This window comes from Saimiri boliviensis, chromosome 20 (assembly GCF_048565385.1).
Source record: "Saimiri boliviensis isolate mSaiBol1 chromosome 20, mSaiBol1.pri, whole genome shotgun sequence".
Lineage (NCBI taxonomy): Eukaryota > Metazoa > Chordata > Mammalia > Primates > Cebidae > Saimiri > Saimiri boliviensis.
The window spans coordinates 15,929,226-15,955,279 of record NC_133468.1 but is presented as its reverse complement, the minus strand read 5'-3'; the positions used below and the strand labels follow the sequence as shown (position 1 = coordinate 15,955,279).

General features: G+C 39.5%; 1 protein-coding gene across 11 annotated transcripts in view; it reads left to right on the top strand.

The window, feature by feature from the left end:
* Positions 1 to 26,054, top strand: part of TENM2 (teneurin transmembrane protein 2) — a 3,817,113-nt gene that overhangs the window by 2,856,864 nt on the left and 934,195 nt on the right. For all 11 annotated transcript variants that reach the window (XM_074390353.1, XM_074390351.1, XM_074390352.1 and 8 more), the window contains one exon: positions 7,769 to 8,068. In XM_074390353.1, coding sequence (XP_074246454.1) covers positions 7,843 to 8,068 — 226 coding nt within the window. In that variant the 5' untranslated portion in view covers positions 7,769 to 7,842. The remainder of the gene's footprint in view (positions 1 to 7,768; positions 8,069 to 26,054) is intronic.

Below are 26,054 nucleotides of genomic sequence, written 5' to 3'. Positions count from 1 at the left end.
TAGAATTCTCCAGTGAAACCAGCTGAGTTTGTTCACTGTGTGTGTATGTGTGTGTGTATGTGTCTGATAGAGTTGTGACATTATAAATTCAATGTCATTAATAACTATAAGATCATTCAAATGATCTATTTAATGTTTCATATTGGATGAGTTGTCATAATTTGAGGTTGTTGAGGAGTTAGACCATTTCATCTCAGTTGTCAAAGTTATATTGTGTATAGATCTGTTTGTAGTACAATCACCTCTCAGCATCTATGGGGGATTGGTTCTAGTATGCCCCACAGATACAGAAACCCATGAATCCTCAAGTCTCTTACATAAAATGTACATCCTTCTGTACACTTTAAATCATCTCTAGATTACTTATAATCTCTAATACAATGTAAATGCTATATATAGTTTTGTTATGCAGTATTGATTTTTATTTGTATTTTTTATTGTGTATGGTTACTTTTTATTTCTCCCAGATATTTTTGATCCACAATTGGTTGAATATGAGGTTGATTGAATCTGATGTGGCGAAACCCATGGATATGGTGGACCAGCTATATTCTCTAATGATCTTTTTCATGTCCTCAGGGCCTGTAATGATATTCCCTGTTTCTCTCTTGATATGGATAATTTATGTCTTTTTTTTTTTTTTGTCTGTCGTCCTATAGGTTTGTCACTTTTATTGATCTTTTCAAAGAAATAGCTGTTTAATTGCTGTTCTATTTTCAGTTTTAGTGATTTGAGGTCTTATATTTATTATTCCCTCCCCTTTATTTTTTTGCATTGGGTATGTATTTTTCATATTATTTTTTCTGAGTTTTTGAAATGGGAGCTTATATTATTGATTTGAGGCTTTTTTCTGTTGTCCAGTGTATGTATTTAGTTCTATAAACATCCTTTTCATCACTGCTTTAACTGTATCCTTCAAATATTGATGTTGTATTTTTTTAATTCACTTTAATGTATATTTTGATTTTTTTCTTTAGAATTTCTTTGACCCATGGATTATCTAGAAGAGCGCTGTTTACTTTTCAAGTGTGTAGAGATTGTCTTCTTATTTTCTGTTACTGATTCTAGTTTTATTTCATTGTTGTCAGGGAACATACTCTGATTTCAATTCTTTAAAAATTTTTAAGGTATGTTTTATGATCCAAGATATGGTTTACATTGATATACACTCCATGGCCACTTGAGAAAAATTTAGAGGCTGCTGTTGTTGGGAGGAGAGATCTGTAAGTGTTGATTTAACTATTTGGCTCATGGTGTTGTTGGGATCTTCTATATCATTCCTGATTTTTCCATTTAAATATTCTATTAATTTTGAAGACCTGGGTGTTGAAAACTCAAATATAATTGTGCATTAAAAGAATTTTTAGGTATATTATTTTTTGTTTCACATTTTTGCAGATATGTTTTTTGGGGTCATACATATTTAGAATTTCCATGACCTCTTGGAAGATTTACCCTTTCATGAGTATATAACGCCCCTCTCTGTCTCTCTGATAATCTCATTTCTTTTTTTTTGGTGATGTAGTCTCACTCTGTCACCCAGGCTGGAGTACGGTGGCACAAACTCAGCTCACAGCAACCTCCCCCTCCTAGGTTGAAGCAATTCTCCTGCCTCAGCCTCCCGAGTAGCTGAGACTGCAGGCATATGCCACCATGCCTGGCTAAGTTTTGTATTTTTAGTAGAGACGGGGTTTCACAATATTGACCACGCTGGTCTTGAACTCCTGATCTTGTGATCCGCCCACCTCAGCCTCCCAAAATGTTGGGATTACAGGCGTGAACCACCACACCTACCCAGGTTCATTTTATCTAACGTTAATATAGTCATTCCTGCTTTCTTTTGGTTGATATTTCATGATATCTTTTTTTTTTAAGTTTTATTTTCAATGTACTTAGATTATTATTTATATATAAAATGACTTTCATGGTGGAGCATGGTGGCTCATGACTGTAATCCCAGCACTCTGAGAGGCTGAGGTGGGTAGATTGCTTGGGCCCAGTAGTTCAAGACTAGACTGGGCAACATGGCAAAATTCTGAAATTAGCCAAGCATGGTGGCACACGCCTGTAGTTCCAGCTACTGAGGAAGCTAGGACAAGAAGGCCACTTGAGTCTGGGAGGTTGAGGCTGCAGTGAGTTGTGATTGTACCACTGCACTCCAGCCTGGATGACAGAATGAGACCTTGTCAAAAAATAAAATAAAATAAAATAAAATAACTTCATTATTGACCATACAGAATTAGGTCATGTATTTAGTTTACTTTGCCAGTACTTGTCTTATGACCATTTACATTTAAAAAATCATTGCTATTTTAGGGTTTAAATTTGCCCTTTTATTTTTAATTTTCTGTTTGTTCTTACATTCTCTGCACTTTTCATTTCTCTGTTTTATTTTTCCCTCTTTCTTGTGGGTTATCAAACAATTTATAGGGCTCCATTTTTACTTCCCTATAGTAACTTTGAGCACAATTTCTTTGTATAGCTTTTATAGTTGCGACATTATATATACATATCTTATCAGTCTACTCCATTCATCGTTTTACCAGTTTAAATAAAGTATGGAAGCCTTACCTTCTTTACATTATCTGACCTTCCCCTATTTATAATATAATCTCTTAAATATGTTCTCTACATACATTTAGAATCATATCAGAGAGTGTTTTAATTTTTGCTTCAACCTTCAAAAATTCTTAAAAACTCAAAAGGAGAAAGAAAGTTGATTACATTTGCTCATACTTTCGCTTTTCAAATTCTCACTAACTCTTGGCATTCCAAGATTCCTCCGTTTATTGTTTCCTTTCTGTTTAGAGAACCCGCTCTTTAGCTATTTTTTAAAATAGGTCTACTGGTGACCAGGTCTCTCAATTTGCCTCCATCCGATAATTTCTTGAATTTTCTTTCATTCCGGAAGGACATTTTCATTGGATATCTGATTCATGTTTGAAGATTATTTTCTTTTAGCACTTGAAAAATATTGTGCTACTTTCTGATGACCTCCATGGTTTCCGATAGCAAGTCCCTTTCATTCAGATTATTTTCTCCTATAGATAAGTTGTAATTTTTTTTCACCCTTTCTATATTTTTTCACTGCCTTTAGTTTTCAGAACTTTGATTGTGGTAAATCTAAAGTGGATGCAATTGGATTTGTCCTACATGGACTCACTCAGTTTTTCTGTACTTCTATGCCTTTTGCAAAGTTGTGATATATTCAGCTGCATTTTCAGCAGTTTTCCAATCACTCCTTCTTTTTCCTCCTGGGACTCTGATGACATGAACATTAGGTATTTTATCATCACCCTACAGGTACCTGAGTTCCTTTCTTTCTCCTTTTCCTTCTTCCTACTGTTATAGATATTGGAGTAATTTCTACTGATTATTTGCAAGTTCTCTCATTCTTTTCTTTTTCCCTCCTGTTTGCTGTTAAGTCCATGTGCCATCTACTGAGAATTTTGTTTTCTTTTGGGTTACTGTATATTTCAGTTTTGAAATTTCCACTGTGGTTTTCTTTACACTTTCTATTTGTTTCCTGAGAATTTCTATTTCTCCAATGAGATGCTCTGTTTTCCATTTCTTTCAGGTGTGCCTATAATTGTCCATTGAAGCAGCTTAATAATGGCTGCTTTAGAATATATGTCAGATAATTCTAACATCTTTGTCATCTTCGTGCCAGCGTCGATTGAATGCCTTTTTTTCTTTCAGCTTGAGAATGTCCTGGTTTTTGGTATGACAAGTGATTTTTTTATTGAAACCTGGACATTTAGGGTATCATGTTATGAGACTCTAGCTTTTATTTAAACCTTCTATTTTAGCTGATTTTTTTCTGACATTGCCATTGACAGAGGAAGGGGAAACCTGCCTCATTACTGCCAAATTCCCTGCCCGGCTTTTGTCAGCATTCAAAGGCAGGGAGTTCCTTCTTAGATGCTGAGGGGGAAGCCAACCCAGGGAGTAGAGGAATGGAAGTTCTGGCTCCCCACTAGGCACACAGCGATACATCTTCTGGTCGTAGGAGTAGGAACGCTTCAGCGCTGCTTACCACATGGCATCCGCAGACACTATGGTGGGGTGAGAGGACTCACCACAGGAGGATGGTGAAAAGTTCTGACTCTCCTAAACCTCCTTCCACACCACCCCAGTGGAGCAAGGAGGAATGCCTTGTTTATGCTCAGTGGGGGTGGAAGACAGAACTCCAGTGAAGAAGAGAGCTTCACTATTTCCTGGAAGGGGCTGAAAGTCCTGGCTCTCCTGTACTCTGGTTAAGGTTGGTGCCAGCTTGCAGCATCATTTGCGTAGAAGGGCAAGCTTCCCACTTGTCCTTTGCTGGTGAAGACTTGTCCTTTGCTGGTGGGGCCACAGCTGGTTTCTCTGGTGTATTGCTGGAGTAGGGTAGTCATGGTCTAAACATTTTCTCTCTTGTGAGCCTGCCCTTTTCATAGTCCTTTGGCTGTAAAGGAGACTCACTTCTGTTGCCTGTGCCCATTAAGAAATCTGGGTTGCCAGCTCCATGTCTGGGATATATAAATGGCAAAAAGAAACCCCAGGGAACTCACCACTGTTGTTCCTTGGGTCCTGAGACCCCTCATTGTTCTGCTCTTTCTGTTTTTCATACTCGTACATGTTTTATGCATAATGTCCAGGGCTTTTAGCTGTACCTGGTAGGGAAAATGGCGAAAAGTATGTCCATCTTTCTGGAAGCAGACATTTATAAACTGCCTGATTTTTAAAGATAAGAATCCAGATTTTCATATAAATTCTTTCGTTTTGTCTTTGAATACCGACAATTAATTTTTAATTAACAGGCAGACCAATTGCAAAATGTCTGTTTGCCAGCAGTCTGTGAGCTCTAAGAAATTTAGCTTCTCTGACTGAGATTTGTGAATTTTTACCTCATTATATATAAATTTCCATCATTTACCCAGAAGTGATATTGCTGACAAACTTAACCATCAAAGGGAGAGCCAAAAAAGAGAAATTTATCAGGAAAAGATCTCTGAACAACAAAATTAGATGTCAAAATGTCTGAACACTAAAGTTCTTGAACTTTATTAATAGGTTATAAGCCTTGCAGCTGGGCATGGTGACTCACATCTGTAATCCCAGCACTTTGGAAGGTCAAGGTGGGCAGGTCACATGAGGTCAAGAGTTCGAGACTAGCCTGGCCAACAGGGCAAAACCCTGTCTCTACTAAAAATAGAAAAAACTAGCTGGGTATGGTGGCGGATACCTGTAATCTCAGCTACTTGGGAGGCCAAGGCAGGAGAATTGCTTGAACCTGGGAAGCAGAGGTTGAAGTGAGCGAAGATCAAGCCATTGCACTCCAGCCTGGGCAACAAGAGCAAAATTCCGTCTAAAAAAAAAAAGTTACAAACCTTTAAGCTCCCACTCTGAGCATGATTTAAAAAATAAAAGCACACACACACATACACACATGTATATAGAAAGTCAGCCTGCTTTTCCAAGCACAATGCAAATTAGAGAAGATAGGATTTCATGAGTCAGGAACACTGAAGATACTGAAAAGTAAAAACTAACAGGGAGGCAAGAGAGAAGAAAATCATCATATTGACTCAAAGCATTCAACTCCCCGTAAAACCACCTGTGGCTCCTCAGTGTTGGTGCACACAGTCTTACATTCTTTTAGTAGATGCTGAAAGTCTTCCTTTATTAGAGCCTAGCTTAAGAATTAGGATTTATTATTAGAACCATGAGTTTCAGGGGTTTATATCATCGTCTTCTTCCTCTGTCTTATGCAAGTCTGTGACTCCTTAGCTAAGAAAAAAACATTTAAAAAATCATTCAGAGGAGCATAAAAACTAATTTTAATTGAGCCCCTATGATGTATTAGATAGTATATTAGGAATTTTACCACCATGTATGTTTTAATTTTTACAAAAACTCTGTTGAGTAGATACTATTATTTTCTATTTTAACTGATTGAGAGACTGAGTTGAAAAGACCAGGAATAATTTTGACGAGGGCTCTGTCTTGTCAGTGGTCATGGAAGGACTGGCATCCAGTTAAGACTTCAATGGTTATTCTCTTAAATAACCTACAGTTTGGATTCCAAAATGTTGAAATCGCAGGTTAGAAGTTAGGGAAAGGGATTTTTGGCATCTAGAAATTGCTTTAATGTGGAGACACTTGAACTGACTATGCCACAGCAGAAACTTACAGGCCAACACTGCTTATGCCCTCTAAGCGGGTCCTGAGGTCATGACTAGAGACTCCCAAAGGCACTTCTGAACTTGCCAAGTGAGAGACTACAGACTCCAGCACACTATCTACTGCATGTGCTTTTGCATAAGCAGTGGAGGCAGCAGCAAGACTGTGCTTCAAGTTCATAATAGTCGTGCCCTCTTTCTTATTGCCAATCATCAAACAACATTGTCCACAATTACTGGCAATAAAGTGTACACATAGTATAGATCAGGTGGGTCCCTGAGATCTAGAAGAACTCCTGGTGTGAAAAAACAAGAGAGGGGCTACTTGGCCTCTGGTGTCTGGAGGCAAATGTCATCCACATTGCTATGCATAGCTATCTTAATACTGCATGGTAAAGGTAGCCAAGGAAGAACAGAGGGCTTCAAAACTACAGAACTGCTCCTCAAGTATTTTCTGACATATTGAGGAGGCAGTGAGCAACAGTAGCCTGGAGAAAAATCATTTCCCTGGCTCTGGGTTGCATTTTCCATTTTAATTAAAATTTGTGTTTGTCCGTTCTGTCCAGGTCCTGGTCCCGTGGTCTATGCTATTTTGCATGGCAAATGAAATCAATAAGAGCCTATGATTTGGAACTTGGAGGCGCCTAAGCATTTTGGTCATATTTGCTAGGCAGAAGGCAAGTGTTTTCTGAGTGATGTTTGGCATACACGTCTAGGCTGAGGGTGTCAAATGCCAGACTGTAGGGCTCCCTGGTTGCCAGTTCATATGTTAGAGAGGTTCCTTCCCTTCAGCTTCCCTACTGTATTTGGAACTCTTCCTCATTTTTCCCATTCTGTAGTGGGTATCCCAGCAATGAAGGTGACAGAATGGCTTGGGGAATTATCAGGTGGCTGTGCCGGTGAGACTGCCTGTCAGCAGATCTCATGTTGGTGGGTGCCTAGGCAGAAGAAGTGACCAGGTGTGTCCAAGACACAGATCTGCAAAGGAGCAAAGACTGGGAGTTTGCCAAAAGCTCATTGAAGAAATTGGAGAAAGATTGTTTGCATGTCGAGAACAACTTTTATTCTTATTCTCCAGACAAAGCTAGGACGTTTTATGTTAGTTGAATGTGACTTGGTATCACTACGATGTGTTAATAGCACATATTTATGCCCTATGCTCAGATCTGCTGCTGCACCTTTCTTTGTCTTTTATTGCTTTTTGGGGGGTGGGGTATTTGTTTTCTACCCAAGCCTTCTATATCATAAAGAGAATGTAATTAAAAAAGGATAAAATCAATTTGGCTTTGAATTGCTTCATAGTAAGATCTTGCATTAGAGTGACAGACTTATCATGTCATCTATGCATACATAAAAAATCAAAAGATGATTATTTGTTGTTACTATTTTTTCCAAATCTATTAAACAGCAAGAAAATTAATTTACTGTATCGAGTTCTTCTATTTAGGCTGATTGTTTAGTTTACATTAAGCTTTTGCAAAAGAGATCATGCAGGGCTGAGCAAATCTGCATCTTCATGTTTTCATCTGAGTCAGAGCGTGAATCAGAACTGAAAGCAACATTTCTTGTACTCACAGTCTTGGTATTTTTTCCTTCGATGTTTTTAGGTGGCAAAGTGACAAGTACCAAAACTCAGGCCTGACTTTTCTGGAAACATCGGCTTTCCGCCTTCTCTGGAATAATGGATGTAAAGGACCGGCGACACCGCTCTTTGACCAGAGGACGCTGTGGCAAAGAGTGTCGCTACACAAGCTCCTCTCTGGACAGTGAGGACTGCCGCGTGCCCACGCAGAAATCCTACAGCTCCAGCGAGACTCTGAAGGCCTATGACCATGACAGCAGGATGCACTATGGAAACCGAGTCACGGACCTCGTCCACCGGGAGTCAGATGAGTTTCCTAGACAAGGTTTGTAGTGTTTCCCCTCCTGATTTACTCTGAATTGTCTAACATACTTGATTTGTGTGGTTGGCGGTTGCTTTTGGAGAGCCGCCATGGTGGTTTTTGACAGATGTACCCTACTGCAGACCCTTGGTTGCATAAAGGATATTCCTAACACCACGGTGAATCTCTATCCTGAGAAACCTAAGATTACCTGTGTTTTTTCAAAACTATTCTCCTCATAGTCTACTTACGAATTTCTATTCCTTTTGGCATTGGGTTTCTCATTTAGATTCTCCTTGAACAAACGGTACATCTTGGCTAAAACATTATTGAAATAATGTAGAATAATATACACCTTTTCCCCTACTAAAATATTATGTTAATTCTGAGTTATATGTTTCTTTTTTTGTGTTTCAGAGCATAGGTGGCCACATGTATGTTATTTTTCAATTTCACTGTTGTAATTTTCCCTCCTACTTTCTCCAAGCCTTAACTTTCTTTCTCTTATACTGTTTTGATTTCTTTTGGGAGGAGAATATTTTCCTCCCAAGCACTAACAGTTGGCATTATCTTCATGTCCAATATTTATGAAGAGTTCTGTTACCACTTCTCCAAGGTTGCTGTAAATGCATCAACACGTAGACTAAAGCAAAGCAGCGCTGAGAGGTGGTGTGATGACGCTCACTCACTAGCTCCATCTCTTATGAGTACCAGCCTCGCCGTGTGTGCAGTTTACATTGATGACTCAGCAAAATTACAAGCAAACACACAAAATTGTACCGAACGCCCCTGGAAGGGTCACTCTGCTAGCATCAAAGGGCTCAGCCCTGCTCTGCTAGGTTATTTTATCATTTGTTTCATTAACAGTGATTCTTTATTCTTGTTCCATGTCCTTGGCAATAAATGTTGCCATGGGTTTAATTCCTAATGAAATAATTTAGCTTGGAATTCTAGTCCTGGTTTCTCAGCTTTCTTCAATGACTTTTACTATTTTTTATTCCCTACAAAACATGTGTGTGTGTATATATGTTATTAATTAGCACCATGCCCATGGTTTATAAATCTACAATCCAGAGGTTGTTCTAGATAACATCTTTTTATACATTCCCAGTTTAGCCTAGCTCCAGCTTTTTTATTTAATAGAGGATTGAACACATAAATCAACAGTGAAACTGTTAAAATTGTGTTTCCATTGCCGTTATAACTCTTGCAGGATACAATTTTTTTTAATCCTCCCTCTTATTTTCTGAGTTATCTTCATGTAAATGAAACACATGCTGATCTTCCTCTTTGAGAAAACAGGGGGCAGAGGCTGCCTGAAAATTGCTCTGGATCAAATGTCTTTGATCTGTGAGTCACTTTAACAAGTTTTTTTTTTTTTTTTTTTTTTTTTTTTTTTTTGCATTGTTAAGTTCTCATCGGTCCCCATATTGCAGGTAGTGGCAATTGGAAAAAAAAAAAAAAAAAAAAAAGAAGAATCATGGCTTAATTAACTGAGAGAGAGCTTACATTTCCAATATGAAAAAATGGGACACCTATCTGTTGTTTCCCAGAGCTTCCCTAACACGAGGCTCAAATATTTTGAAAGGTGATGCACGTTCAGCGTGGTTGAAAGCCTTTCATTTTCTGCTGTAGTTTTTGTCTCATTTACGCTGTTGCTGCATACGTTTTGTGTCTCATGATTCTGTGCTGAAATCACTCTTCTTCCTAAGTCTTATTAAAGGTGCATGCTGGCTTCTGGATCATGGTGCACTGAGGTGTAGATTCCAGATTACTGCTGAATTGTGGATGGGCCTGTCACATTTTCCTTTATTAATATTTACATAAGATAAAACCAAGGACTGGGATTTTATTTTCAAATATACCTTCATTCTTCCTGTTTAATCTTGTTCCTCTCCGCTGATAATAATGGAGGTTGCTTGGCCATATCAAACTCATAGCTTTGCAATTAACAATTCACACATGCCGCATGTTGTTATTGAGCCCATATTTGTTTGTGTAATGTGTTTGCATGAATTAAAAACTGTGCAGGCCAAAAGTAGAAATAAAAAGCATCAGAAGGTATTTGCATATGCAAGTGCAATTCCTTCTGAAGACATCTATGAATTTATGCATGAAAATGTAGTCAGAGTCTGAGTGGATCTACTTTGATGGGTTCTAAAATTGAACTCTGCAGGAAGTAAATAAGCACATATTTAAGGAGAGGAGGAACAGGAGATACAATCTGGCAAGATGTACATTCCACTTGAAACTTTGCCACTATGGAGAGGGTTAAAATACATTTTACACTCAGTAATAACAATAATTTTTTTAAATGTCATGCATTTCCCATTTTATTTTCTTATTCATGAAATCAAAGAGCAGGATCATCTCTGTACGTATTAGCCTAGAGGTACATTAACAAGGATCATAGTGGGATCATCTCCTGCAGTATTCTTATTTAAAACCCAAGACACTGATCATAAAACAAACACACTTCTCACATACAAGCAAGTTTTGCAAACACAGTTGGATGACTCTACAGATGCTCAGGGTGGGAAAGAATTGCCAGCCAGTGAAAGTGATGCAGGCCCAGAGTCAGCCCTTGTCCGGTTACCCCAGCTGGCCTGCTCAAGGATCAAATGCGAGAACCTGCCATCTCCCAGCAGGATAAATGAGCCAGGTGTTCCCATGAGAAGTTTATGGAGGCTCCTGTCAAATTGTGCCCATCTTTGCTTGCTTTCAAAACAGAATCCTCTTCTGCCTTCTTCTGTTGTGGCTTCTTCTTTTGAGTATGCAAATCACCTGTCTGGCCTCTATTATGCTGGATCCTCCTGGTGTGAAGAAAGAAAATTGCTGACCTTAGGTCTGTGGCCACTGGAGTAATTAGTAATTAGTAAATGACTAATCCTGCACTAAATAGCATCCTAGTGGTCTGAGAGCTAATGCACCTGACAAAAGTGAGCAGTGGTCTGATGCCTGGTCAGACCCAGCCGTAGTCCAACCTGTGAAATAAACGCCACTTTGAATAATGAAGGTCAGCCAAGTTCCCAGGCAGTTTGTACAAGCTTGTTTTTTTTTGTTTTTTTTTTTTGTTTTTTTAAATGGACCATGGAGTTAGGGTGAAGAGCAGGGTGATATACAAGACATTCTCCTGGGGCTTAGGAGTCTAGAGTTGGACGTGAGTTCTCCTTTTGCATGTGTATGTGCCTGGGACTCTGGTCTGCATTCTGTGTTTCACCAGGATTATGACATGGTTTTCAGGTATATTAAACAAACATCAATAGTAACTATGACAAAAGAATAATGGCAAACATTTGTTGAGTACTTTCTTTGTGTCAGGAGCCAATCTAAGCATTTTGCTTAATGCTCACAACAACTTTGCAAGGTGGGTATTATCACTCCCTGGTTTACTTATTACAAAACTGAGTCAGAAAGAGATTAGATAAGTCATCCAAAGTTGAAAACATGGAAAGAGCTGGAGACAGGCTTCAAACCTACAGAGTTGGGTTCAAGAACTGTGTTTTAAACCAGTATGCTTAATCACCTCCCAAATAAATAAGTAAACAAACAAATATATCATTAAATCCTTAGTCAGAGGCTGGGAAGGGTCTATGAAATTCACTTTCTAAGACTTTTAAGAATCCACAACTTTAAATATCTCTTAATAATACAGGATCTATAGTTAATAGTATTGATTGGACCTATAATGTTCACCACCAGTTCCCAGTCCTATGGATCTAATTCCTGTTCTCAGCCATTCACCTCCATCTCACAGACATGCCTGACTCTCCAGAAGCGTTCCTGCCTACAATACCTCTCCACCAAACTCCACTGTAGGGAAAAGTTCTTACTGTAGGGTGTGTACTGGGCTGTCAGCACCGATTCTGTGCCTTCCCTTGTGGTCGTCACCTTTTTGCACAACCTCTCAACCTGGAACACTAACCAAGAAAGGTGTCACTATCTAAATGATATTGCTCAGGTAAGCAGAACTGACTCGTTTCTGCGCTAGCCAAGGCCCAGTGGGCCAGAGAGTTCAGCCAGGCCTCTTATTCCTCAAAAAGTGCTTCTTTCCAGTTAGCAGTTCAAGTCTCTCGAGAGGGGGCCAAGATTGAATTCTTTCTCTGTACCTCAGGCTGGCTGTCTAGGTCAAGGTCGAAGAAAAAATTGAGGGAAGATTGGATTTTTGAAAGTATGCTTGCATCAGTTCTCTCAGTCAGTTAGAGCAAAGAAATAAATCCTATCAACTCTTTGATGTGCTTTAAAAAGCACACACATACACATCGTAGGCTAGGTTTGGTTTTGGTACTTCATAAACTAATTCTTGCTCCTATGGTCTTTAAAATAATTTGGGCAATAACTTTTGCTCTTTGTAATTTGGCATAACGTACATTTAAACAGTGTTAATGAGCTGAAAACTCATGAACCACCAGTACGCTACAGTATTACCTGCACTGATTCAATTAACTTATTATATAATTGTGGGAATATTTTTGAAACCTGTAAACGTTTCTTTCAATACCATTGTCTTAATATAGTTATTTTCAACTATATCTAAATAATAGTTAAAAGGTTCTAGTTTGAAAACCTTAGTATTTTAATTTACCTACAAAGAACACCTTGTAAATTTTAGTGAAGTTCAAGAGTTTGTGGAGTCAATATTTTTAAGACTGAAATGTACCTTGAGAAGATTGCTTTCCATTTATTTTCCTATTTCTAGGTAAGATTTTTTTTTTCATAACTCAAACAAGAATAACACAGTGCCTTCTAGTCTTTGGTTGTATTGTTCTTTTAAAAAAATCCTAGAAAAAGAGAATCTACCACCTTTCAATATTATCTTCTTGCCGGATAAATTGAATCCTTATTGTTTTATATGGAAGGCATATGGGAAAAGAGAAATAAATGAAGACTCTGTAGTTAAACTTTGTCCATATCTCAGTGCTGATGTGTATTAACAGTGTGATCTTGATCAAATTCTAGAACATAGACTGAGTCTCATTTTCTCCATCTCTAAAAGCCCCCACCATATATAGTTATTGGGCTTATTTCTTACAGTTATGTATTTATCATCCTCTGGACATTATCTTTCTTTTAGTAAGTGCTAGTAGTTATAATTACAGTTATTGTCATTTTAATCCTATTGCCAGCAAATATGGAGATTACTTGCTCTCCAACCCTAATAATATTTTGGTACAACAGAAATTTTTCTTTCCTCTTGATTTGTTTCCTGTGAATTGCAAAAATTCTGACATTTTCAAACTCACAACTTTTTTTTCCAGCTTGTTGATAGAGTGCATCTAAGTCTCTACCCACCATACATTTTGCTCCCAAAGGTGAACATAACTCATACATTATTTTCATATTTTTAGACAGGAATGAAAGATACTATCTAACAACTGTCAGCTGACGCTAACAGACTGTAAGAGAGTTGCTAGTCAAACAATTTTACAAGTTAAAAAAATAGATTGGAAAAATTGCTCTAAGGTAGTGTCATAGGATAAAAATGCTTTTTTTAAATGTGCATTTTATGGCATGTAAATACATACATATTACAGAAATGAATTTAGTTAAGAGTAGACTTAATCCATGCTAGATAAAATTAATCCATTTTCATCAATTTATGCGTAATAATTGGTAATAATTGGAGTCCTTGTCAGAGAGTCATTCTTACCTGGATTTTCATTGTTGCTACTAACCACCCTTCTAGGAATATGTCTATATTTTTCAATAACTTTAGCCATTTGGCAACTATCTTCATGTTTTCCTAATTGTTATCCTCACAGTAATTACCCATTGTCAATTCTGCATTCAACTTTGTATCTAACTTTCTTTGAGTTATCTTCCTTTTTCTGCTCATTCTCTGTGGAAATTTCCCAGAGTTTCATCCTAATCCTATACTCTTTCTTCTCTGGCACTTCCTTTAGAACATTCTTATTCATATGACTTCAGTGGTCACTATTTCTACTTCTGAAGACTTTTTCACTTACAAATGATAGTATCCCAATTCAAATTAGCTTACTTGAAAGGATGATGTTTTGGCTGATATCACCAGATAATCTAACAATGCATCTGTCCTCTAGAATCTCATTCTCATATATTGGCTTTATTCTTCAGAGAGATCTCTTTGAAGATGTCTGCCGATTACTCCCGCTCTCACATTTTTTTCCTTTGGTATCATCACTGGAAAGAGTCCCTTGTTTATATAGATATGTTTGGGGTTTATTCTGCAATTTTCAGCAGAATATTCTCCAGGAAGATTCAGGTAGGTCTGGCATGGGACACATGTTGATGATGTCTGTATCTACCGTTTTACAGCTGTAGCTCGCTGTGTCTTGGATGTAGGTTTATCCTGTGCTTGGAGATAGCTTATGGTGAGTGCCTCCTAAACATGATGGAATAAATTCCACGTAGGAAAGAAAGACTCCGATAGCTGAAGTAGACCAGGAACACCAACTGGCCTGATAACAAATGCTCCTAACGCCAGTGAGGCTGAAATTTAAGGCTGCTCTTCTGTGATCTTTCTAAGCTGTATGAGTCCATTCTCATGCTGCTAATAAAGACATACCTGAGACTGGGTAATTTATAAGGAAAAAGAGGTTTAATGGACTCACCATCCACGTGGCTGAGGAGGCCTCACAGTCTAGGCCTCACAGAACTAGGATAGCAGAGATTGTTTGAGAAATGTTGTTGAGAATAAAAGGCAAAGGAGGAGCAAAGGTACATCTTACATGGCAGCAGGCAAGAGAGCATGTGCAGAGGAACAGCCCTTTATAAAACCATCAGATCCCGTGAGACTTATTCACTATCATGAGAACTTACCCCTATGATTCAGTTACCTCCCACCAGGTCCCTTCCACCACACATGGGGATTATGGGAGCTATAATTCAAGATGAGATTGGAGTGGGGACACAACCAAACCATATCATAAGCTTCACATCCATTTTGCTATTGCACCTTGGAATATTTCATCCGTACATATACAAGAAGCAAATTTATTTGTCATTCCCTCAAAATTTGTTTCCGTTTTTTATTTTCTAGCTTTGGGGAATAGTATCACAGCCTTGCATTTTAGGTAAATCTTCCAAGCCTCTTTTTTCTTAATTCTTCATATTGATGTTTACCAAATCACACCTATTATTTCCTGCTTCGTTTATCTCATTTCCAATTTTCTCATTTCATGGGCAGCTTCCAACATTCCAACACTGGACAACTGCTTCAGCATTTAAATTGCCTCCTTCTCTAATTCTTTCTTCTGGCATGGTTTCCATATCATGGATAGTTTTGTGTTTTTAAAACACTGCCTTATTTTTCCCAGTTCCCTCAAATTGGTTAAAAACTATTTCAGGGGTTCCTAAAAGGCAACTGTAAGTTGTGGGACACAACAATGAAAAAAAGGTAAACATAGTTTCTTACCTCACACAGTTTGGCAGTTTTAAAATGGTAAGATATAATAGATATGTATCCAGGTACCATGTAAAAAACACTACAAAAGGGAAAATATTGAATGATTTTGGAAAGACCTCTTACCCAGATTTGTATGTCTGGCATCCTAGAAATTGTGGCATTCTTGCATACATTTAAGGGCTGGGGAGGAATTCGGTCAAAGAGGCAAGACAGTGAGTGTTCAAGCAAGAGGTAAGGCAGTGCACAAGCCCAGAGGTGACCACAAGGATGTAAAAGAAGTGTGGGTTGGCTGAGTGAAGAGTGGTCACAGATGAGCTAGAATGGTGGAGAGAAACAATCATGAAGACATTTCAGGGAGACAATACTGGTTTCAGCTTGTACAGAGAGGCAAGGTGGTCAGTTAGAGGTTGTGTTTTCATCTAAGCAGGGGAGCCTGGTGGCCTGAACTAGGATAGCAGAGATTGTTTGAGAAATGTTGGTGAGAATAAAAGATTGTTGGCCTTTTAGGACACCTTAAAAGCGGAGGCAGATATACTGTTCTGGGACTGCTGGCCATTGACTGCTTTTTTCTCCTGCAAAGAGAATATTGCCTTTCTGATGCTGAGTTTACTTAAAGAGCCAGGAAAGGTCAATGCTTGTAAATAACCACTTAAGTGGAAGTACATAGATTGTTAGTTCAAGTTCTTCTGGAATGTTGGCCATAAACCTGAGTATAAGAATGTAGAGTTGTAACAATAATTTGGACTTTTTAAAAAATTCGTTAGATTCCTGCCTATGCAAAGAGTTATCACCAGCTACAGAGCACTTCATATGGATCCCAGTGAGGGAAAAAATAGAGAACAGATTATGTTGCATCTGCCCCTTCTCTGTGTGGACCATGATACCATCATTTGCTCTCTATCATGGACTAAATAAATCAGAGACTATAAGTAGATGTGAGTTCTGTGTGTGTGTGTGTGTGTGTGTGTGTGTGTACAATTGAGTGTGTGTTTTATCCCTGCCTATTGGTAACTTTATTTGCAAAGCTGAGTATGTTTAGAAGATAGAACCAATACTTTCTGACAACTGATAGGACAAGCAGGCTAAGTGAAAAAAGAAAAATCAAGGCTATCACTGAAGTTTCTGGTTATGGCAACTGACGAGCTGTTAGCATCAGTCACCAGGGCCTGAGACAGAGGATGGCCTGGTTTGTGGGTTAAGATGGTACAGGTAACTGTCCACATTTTGAATTGGAGGTATCCTGTAGGATCTCCATGTGCAGATGTCTAATAGGCAGTGGCTGTCCAGTTTTGAAATTCTAGAGAGGCTTGAGCTGGATAAAGATTTAGGAGTTGACAGCTAACAATTTCATGGGACTTGGTATGATCATCTGAAAAAAAAATGTACAAGGATGAGAAATAAGAGGCTCACATGACAATGCAGGTAATCAAGGGATGGAAAGAGGACGAAAATCCTGTGAAAAGATTGGCGGAAAAAAAAACACCTTTCCATTACATGTGCTACTCAGTCAGGGCAAACTTGACCTGTCATTCCAAGCACAGTATAAGTTTTATTCCCCATCCCACCACTCAGAGTTGGCCTCCTTTTTTGTCCTCTAATCAGAGGTCACAAAATTATAGTCACACAGGCCATATTTGGCCCCTAGATAAGCTTCATTTGGCCTATGGATTGCTTTAGAAATTTTGAATCAAGTGCTCATCTATTGACATTCCAGTTTGCCATGGGCCCCATTTCTGCCTTCTGTCTTACCCCAGTCCTGTTCCTCTCTAGTCTTTATTTTATATGCCAGGCCTCTGAAAGCTCTCACAATTGCAAAAATATCACGGATCTTCCTATGTCCATTTTTTTCTTGGGGAATACCTCTCTGCCTATTCCAAACTTATTTATCCCACAGGATGTGACCTATGGTCCCCATCTTTGGTGAAGCTTTCTGCCCTCTGAATTTTTATAGCCCTTAATGGGTTCTTATTGTTGTTATTATTCTCTTGATGAGTGACTCAGCATACATAGCACATGGATTCTATGACTCCAGTGAATAGGGAGATAAACAAAGGGCTTTGCAGTTTTGTGCTCTGACTCATAGATGCAACTACCAGAGAATTTGGTCTTTTCAGTGGCTTGTTTCCTGTTCTAATGAGAAGAATTGAAAGCACAGCTCAGAAAAAGACTCCACTTAGAAAATGTGGATGGTATGTCTGTCTAGCATGACAATATCAAATCTCATGTTGTGAAATGCCGACTTGCAAGTTTTCTGCCATTGATTAGCATGTTGAGTTGCCTTAACAGTTCCTTTTTATGGTTATTGGTGATGCGATATTATCAGTTTTTCTTGACTGGTGCCACATGCTGCGATTGTGTCTCTGCAGGTGCCTACTCTACAGTATATATAGGAGGTCTTTGGTGCATATATGACCTGTGAAGGTATGTCATTCTGACCAGAACCTTGGTAAAAACTTCACGGTGAGAGCTGCAAGAATTGCCAGTTATCAGCCTCGCCATGCCTTACAGTCTGCGTCCAGGAGTGGCTCTGCCCCACCCACTGATGAATCATCACACTGATATTATCAAAGGAGACATTACATTCTCAATGTCATGTTTTAGGTTTATAATTTAATTTTCAGCTCTGGCAATTCCAGAAGCATCCCTAAGGGACATATGAAGAGGAGGGGGCTAGTGTGTACTCGAAATGAATTCATGTTCATTTCTTGAGCACCTTAATTGGCATGCACATCTCACAAGCTCCCTTTTTCTCTGCTGCAGCCAAACTCTCTCACACCACCAAGTTACTCAATATTCCTCCTGCACTGACTGCCTTTTTTTCCACTCAACCTCAAGTCAGATCTACTTTAGTAATAGATCTCTGCTGGGAGTGATCAGAACAAATACTGAGTGTGCACCACAATATTAAAAATAAGTGCAATAGAGACTTATTTAATAAGGTCCAACAGACTTGTATAACATTTGGAATATTTTACCAAAGTTACTATCAGCATTATGTTTGCTGCATTTTCTCTAAGACAGAAAAATCCTTTCAAGGATGAGGGGGAAAGAAAACCACAAATCACAGAGAAAAGTCAGATAGGCTCTGATGCATTCTCACTGAGCTGAATCTGTGATTCTCCCTCCTTTCCCAGACCTTTTTCTTTGGCCAGACCCACAAAATGTGAAGCTTCTTTGTGTTCACCTTGATTTATGAATAGTCGGCATTGGGCAATTGTGGTCCCAGTGGGATACATTTCAGTTTAAAAATAGTCTGAAGCGCTTTCTTTCAAATTGCCACATGTCCACTGCCACCTTCTAATATGTGCTTCTCCTTCTGTCCTTGGGCAGTTAAGGTCTGATCCATGTATGGGGGAATTAAAGCACTGAATTTATGTGAAGCACCAAAATGGTGAGTTTATTTAGAGAGTAATTCCGGTGGGTTCAATTAGTTTCTATGGACCTATTGGCTGCAGCTGGAACATTGATAGAAGGGAGGTATACTACTTTAATGTCCTCAGAAAAATAAATAAATAAAGATCCAGTCAACTGCGGGATAAGTATCTAGAGGCCAAACAAATCCCTCCCAAAATGACTGCAAGTTCAGGTGACACCGACAGCTGTAAAAAGACCTCTGTTTGCCTGGCCGCCTTGGGTTCAAATTCTTCCTAGTTTACGGTGGCATTTCATTTAATGCTTGCACTCTGACCTCCATTTGTATGCCCTGCAAAAGCTCTGCACAGAGCTGACCTAGTTAACACCTTCTGCTTCACAAACCCAGAGGTTGAACAGCAGGGAGGCGACAGCAAAGTGCTGAGTTGTCCTAGCTGAGCCTTAAGAGGACAGTGAACGTGGTCACAGACCATGCCATTTTTGTCTCTAGACCAGTGGTGACTCATTGGACTCTCCTGGGCAGTTTTGAAAAGTCTGCATGTCCTAGTCTCACCCAAGACTAATTAAATCCCAATCTGTGGCACAAAGGACCCAGCCATCAGCATTTTTAAAAACCATATCTTTATATAAATAAAATGCCTCAAGGGAGTTGAGTGTAAAAGGACATATTCTATAGAATATAACATTTCTTTGGTAACTGATTGCATTTCAAACTTACAGGACCTCATACTTAGCAGAGTGACATAGGATCTCACTTTTCACTCCAAAGCTCATAATAGAGTCTCCTGATTCTTCAAGTGTTTGAATTAATAAATGCAACATAACAGAAGCTCATTATGTAGTGTTTCTAAACCAATATTGAGTAACCATTTGCTGGTATATTAGGCATTGCAGGCCCTTGGTGCCATGGACCACCTCTTTATTCTTGACTCCGAAGAAGCAGGTGGACTAATTCTCTGGCACTCCTGCTTCTCAGCCTGCGTTATGTCAAACATTAAAAGTGGGGATTTAATTTGAGTACCAGGCTTGGAAGGTAACAGGTAATAATTAATTATGTTAATTGATCCAACATCTTCAAAGTCAAAGCAGTAATGATAAATTTGGACCTATCCTTGGAAGAAAATGATCCAGTTACATGTATGTTGAAAGATAAAGTCAGTAGGGGAACATTGCATTAACATAGTGGGTCTCTACCTCCTTTTCAGTGTGAATATGTATCGAGACTATGAATAGCTAAGTAAAGGTGAAAAATCCTATACTCACAAGGGCCAGGTATGATAAACGGTTGAAGTAGGCTAGGTTTTCAACTGTCCATCATGGTGGGGACTGTCCTGATCTGAAATCTGTATGGCCAAGCAGTGTCTCTCAGGGCTGGCAGGTTGGTGTTTCCAGAGAATTCAGGTCTAGAGTTTCTAGATTGCCCAGTTCTTCAAGAAAATTGAGCAATGTGGATTTATTGTTACATAAAATCCCCAGATTTAAAATGGTTCTGTAATGGTCACTTGTGGAACAGTTTCATCCTGGCCCCAGATTTTTCTGACAATACAGTGCTAAATGCCCTTGAGGACCAGGACAGTTATGTATATACAACCCAGGAAGTGCAGGAAGTTAGCAGCTGTGGGACTTCCTTGAAGGATGGGTTCAGAAGCCAGAGATAAGAAGTTGATGATAAATGCTTCTTCCCCCATCCTGAGATGCACAGCGTAAGCCTCTTGGGATGGTCCAGCACCATCATGATTAGGCACCCACGGCAGCAGTGGCTGACTCTATAAGTCGCCCTTGTGTTGGCTTTCCCTTTCCTGTCTTTCTGCCACTGTCCCTTACCCTTGCTCTTTTGAATCACTTCTCAGATAAACTACTTGTTCACAGACTCAGTCTCAGCCTCTGCTTTCAGTGCAAATTGGATTAAGACATTTGGCAGCTAATTCATTAGGGCAGATGTATACCACAGGACTTCTTGGGAAATGATGGGTTTATTATTTATTATTTTTATTTATTTTTTGAGATGATGTCTCGCCCTGTCACCCAGGCTGGAGTGCAATGGCATGATCTTGGCTCACTGAAAACCTCTGCCTCCTGGGTTCAAGCGATTATCCTGCCTCAGCCTCCCAAATAGCTGGGATTACAGAAGCAGGCTCCCACACCCAGCGAATTTTTTCTGTCTTTAGTAAAGACAGGGTTTCTCCGTGTTGGCCAGGCTGGTCTTGAACTCCAGACCTTGTATTCCACCCATCCGCCTTGGCCTCCCAAAGTGCTAGAATTACAGGCATGAGCCACCACCACCGGCGAGGAAATGGTAGCTTTAAAAAGAAGGCGCTGAGCTTGAGTTCCAGACGTGATTTGGTATTTAGTAAATATTTGTAACTTCTTTTATTTGTTTTCCATAAGAAACTGTGTGATTTTTTTCTTTGCTTATTTGATTTTTTTTAAGAATTTTTGTAAACTCTTTAAGATAGTTTTAGATTTACATGACAGTTGCAAAAATATTATGGAGTATCCTAGTTGAATTTTTTGTTGCTGTTGTTGTTTTGAGTACATGGAAGTTTTCTAAACACATGCTTAGCAAACCTCATATTGTTTTTCCCTCTTCAGAGCTGTCACATCAGTTTTCAGAAAGTGCAGAATAGGAAGTTATAAACACACCCTATAAATTCTTTGAAAGACAGTGCCTCACTCATCTTTTCGTCTCCCTTAGAACCAGCCATACCGCCATGTACATGACATTTAATAAATAGTTGTTGAACAGGGGATCCTATCATACATGAGAATGGAGAAGGATCATTACTATACTCAAAGCTCTTTCCTGCACTACCCCGACCACCATATCTCTTTTCCTCCTCTCCAAAAGGCAGCCCTTTGCCCTGTCCTATTTGGATTCTACCAGGGTAGATTTGGAAGGACACTGGATATTGGAAGGAAAGACTTTTCATTCAGGTTTGCCTGAATCTCCCACTCTCTCATGCATGATTAAGTCATCTTTGTTGCCAAACAAAGCCAGAGCTGCAGCTTGGCCGTCTGGACACCATGAGAGCTTTCTAGGACATACCTGTGCACTGCATGTCATGGTATTTTTAGCTAATCCCTGAGTGAAAGCCGACAAGCATTTTGTTTCTCTTCTAGATCCTATAAGCACCCACCTTGCGTATTTACTCAATGGCTCACAAAAACAGCAGTAATAACACATGCTATAGTTTCAACCTCAGATCTTAGAACAACTTTACAAGGTCTTTGTAAAGACCCTTTTCAACCTTTTTCAGGAAACCGGGACAGCTTGCTTAAAAAAACAGGCAATATAGAAATAATATCTGTGCCAACAGCTTACTTTTGTTCAATCTCAGTTTGCATCCCAAGAGGATGATTACTTGTAGAACTTTAAATGATGTGGTAACTTGATACTGTAAGCTATTTTGTTTTCTGTCCTAAATAGAACTGGAATCATGCAGCATTCTGTGGCAGGGACTCAGTGCAATTTTATAAATGGACTGTGTCAGGGATGAAATGAACAGAAAGCATCTTCTTTCACAGAGGTTTTGTTTTGTTAATGATAACAAAAACACCTTGCACTGAGTATTTCATTGGGTGCCAGGGAGCCTCCAATGCACCTCACATATGTCAATTCAATAATATCCCCCTTTTTAAAAATGGAAAAACTAAGGTTGAGAGATTATGATCATCAGAACTAAGGGGACAATGGGAATTCATAGAAGATGTTGAGTTCCAGAGCAATATAATATAATTTACATTATTGAAGAAGTCCCTGGCTTCCCATTGGGAAACAAATGCAAAGCAGTGAGAGTGGGAACAGGGACAACAAAAGCTATCCAGGGTTCCTTAAGGGGAAGCAGCACCCCAATTCCTAGAGGAGGTGCTGGGGTATCTGACAGAAGTTTGGAGACTCTGAGTTTTTTCAAACGCCTGCTCCTTATATTGGATTTGGTAAGAATTATAGATATGAGCAATGGTTATTTTGTGGAGCGCAATGAAAGCACTTTTCAATCAGATCGTGGCCCTTTTCCACAAATCTTGCTTTCTGGAGCAGAGCAGTGGGTCCAACCCTGTTGTACTTTATCTCAAACCAGGTGGTCTTCACTAGCTTCTATAAGCTTGCCTGAGACACACAGTAAGTACTGGCGTCTTGCCCTTTAGTCATCCATACGGGTCAATGATTTGTTTCTTGACTTTTGAAAGGTGATTTAATTCAGGTGTGTCATAGCCCTTTTTTTGTAAGAGAAAAGAATCTTAAAAAAAAAAAAAACTAGAAAATCCTCTGTTGTGCACAGACCCATACATTTCTGGTTGTACAGAACATCACAGCTTCCTGTTCACAGGCAGCTTTAACAGATAGATTCTGAGTGCCAGCTAAGGCAAGTGATAAGAAAACAAAACAAAACAAAACAGTGGATAAGGGCTCATCATTAAAATCAACTATTCATATTATTTATGTAGTCCTCAGACCAATTATTCTGGGAACCGTGCCTTTCTGGAACTTTCTGTCATCAGCATCCATTTTCCCAATTATGTAACACCATAATACCCTCTTTCTCTTATCTAACACAGCCACAGAAGACTTGTGGCAATCATGTTAATAACTGAACGACATTTACTGAATGTTAACTATATGCCTCACTATTCCCTCTAAAGTTGGTACATGAAAATCATCACTATGCTTAAGGACAACCGGGGTCTGGAGAGGTTAGTTACTTGACCGAGGCCAGGTAACTTGTACGAAATGGGTGAAAAGAGGATCAAACACAAGCAATCAGGCTCCAGTAGCTCCTGCTAGTAGGTACAAGAAAGTGGCTGTTGACTGACCATGTGAAAACCATACTTCCCTCAACACTGGCTAGAGGGAAGAAATCAAATCCATATGTTGAGATGGTCTGGACAGGCAGGCTGCTGGAAGGCAGAGTATCATTACAGCTATTAAGACAATGCAGAGGGTTATTTTGGTGCTCAGATCTGTGCAGCCAGATGGAAATCGTAGTTCAAGCTTAGTGTTGTCAGACAGCAGAGGCTGTGGGCAAAGGGGAAGGCACGGGTGAGCGATTTTTGACTGTTTATCTCTAATGTGTGTGGCCAGTGTCACTCCCATCTCTGATGGCTGTGATTTATTCTATTATACTGTCAGGATTAAAACACCTTAGCAGGAGAAAAGTAAAGGGAGGGATACAAATGGTGTGTCATTGATGTGACAGATGCTATTTCTCTGGAAACCATAGAGGATGAGGGTATAGAAACTCTCAAAAATGCCATGACCATACACTATCAGAACCCAGCAAACCTTTAGGGATCATCTATTTCAAGCCCCTCATTTGACAGATGAGGAAACTAAGACTCAGAGAGCTTATGTGGCGACCAAAGTAACACAAGCTCCTAAATTTAGAGCAAAAATCCTAGCTCCCACCACCCCGTTCAGTATTCATTCAGCGACATCACCTGCTGGTTAGGTCCATTGTTCCTTCCCCTAAATTCAGAGTTGAGATTCACATTGAGTAAAAAAAGAAAATCTGTTTTTATTTTAGCAAGAGTAAAGACAAGTGGGAAGCACCAGCCGGAAATTCTCTCCTTTGCTCTCCAGCATCCATACGATTTTAACACTGGGACTGTGGTCCTTGGCTGTCTTTGCTGTTGCTGTCTTTTGTGGCTAGCTCCTTTCCCTTCTCTGAACAAAAGGAGACTCTTGTCACCTCCTCACCCTTGTTAAGTGATGGGGTGGGCTGTTCTCTGCCTGCTGCAGATTTCAGCTCCTTACTGCGTCCTCACCCATCCTTGCCTAGACCTCTTCATCTCCTGTCTCTGTCCTGCTGTTTCCTGTGTGAATAGAGAGGGAGGATCAGGGTAAGTCAAAGCCCTGTCCTGCCAAGAAACCCAGGCACCTGTCTCTCCACCTCTTGCCTCCTTCCTCACTCATTCCTCTGCACCAATCTTTCAGCAACTCAGATTTTCTGAAATCCTTAAAATCGATAGAAGAGCACAGAATTTGAAGCAGGTTGACCTAGCCTAATCCTGAGACAAGTCTCTCTGGCCCAGAGTCATCTTCTGTACAGTTGGTATCCTAGACCAAGTTCTCACACCCAGTACTTTTCTAGTGGCGAAGTTCATTGATGACAAAATACTTCGTAAAGAGTGTTTATTAGCACCATGTTGCTACTGTGGGTGAAATGCCTAAATTACTTTGTAAACTCCTCGGCTCTACTAGAAAATCGCCCTGTGCTCAGACATGACTGTGTACTGACAGGGACTTCCTGTGAGATGTGCTGTCCCAGCCCAGGTGACCATACCCAGCAGTCTCCAAGAATGCTGTGTTCCCCTCAGGCCACACTGCCCATTAGAGCCAGTCTGTGTTCACCCAGAATCAGGGCCAACATCTTTCCAGCCCTCAATTCTGCTTATCACTTGGCTGGCTGCAGTATTACTTGTGGCCCAAATCTTCCAATGTTCCTCGTGTAAATATGCTGTCAGGCTCTGCCTGAGGTGTTCTCTCTCTAAGAGATGAAGTCTGCCAAGTATTAGGCTTAACTGAGACCACAGTGTTCCCATTTCTCTAGTTTCTAACCTGAAGACACACATACAGAACTACCACATTAAAGATGAACAAAGGGAAACCATTTCAGGGGTGAAGGGGTGGGAGGGCGTTCCTGCTCAGAGCTCAGAATCATTATATCCCAAACTTGACACTTAATAGAAGAATCATTAGAATTGCCTGGAGTTCTGAATTACCTAATTTTGTAGGGACTTAAATCTTTATCTATATTGTGTGTGTTTGTGGGGGGTAAATGATAAAAAACAAACAAACAGAAAAAAAACCAATCATCAGTAACTTTAGTATAGAATGATCCTTGTCCCTTCTAAGAAGTCTCCTGTTTTGTATCCCTGCACTGAAGCAGGTAAGTTTGCTATGGATCTGATACCAGAAAGAAGAACAGAATGAACAAAGATGGCTGCTCTCCCGTTCTCTGACCCCACTGAGTTGACACTACAGATGGTCCCTGATTTACAATTCTCCACTTTACTATGGTGCAGAAGCGATATGCATTCAGCACACTTCTGACTCAGGATGGGATTAAGTCCAGAAAAACTTGTTGTAAATTGAGAATATCATAAGTTGAAAATGTGCTTTTGACTCACCATATTTTCAGCGTATGATGGGTTGATTTGTAAGTCAAGGAACACCTGTAGAATAGACACAATCTCTTACAAAGCTCAAACCAAGATGAACCCCTCAGAAAAATGAATGTCTGCAAACAGTTGGAA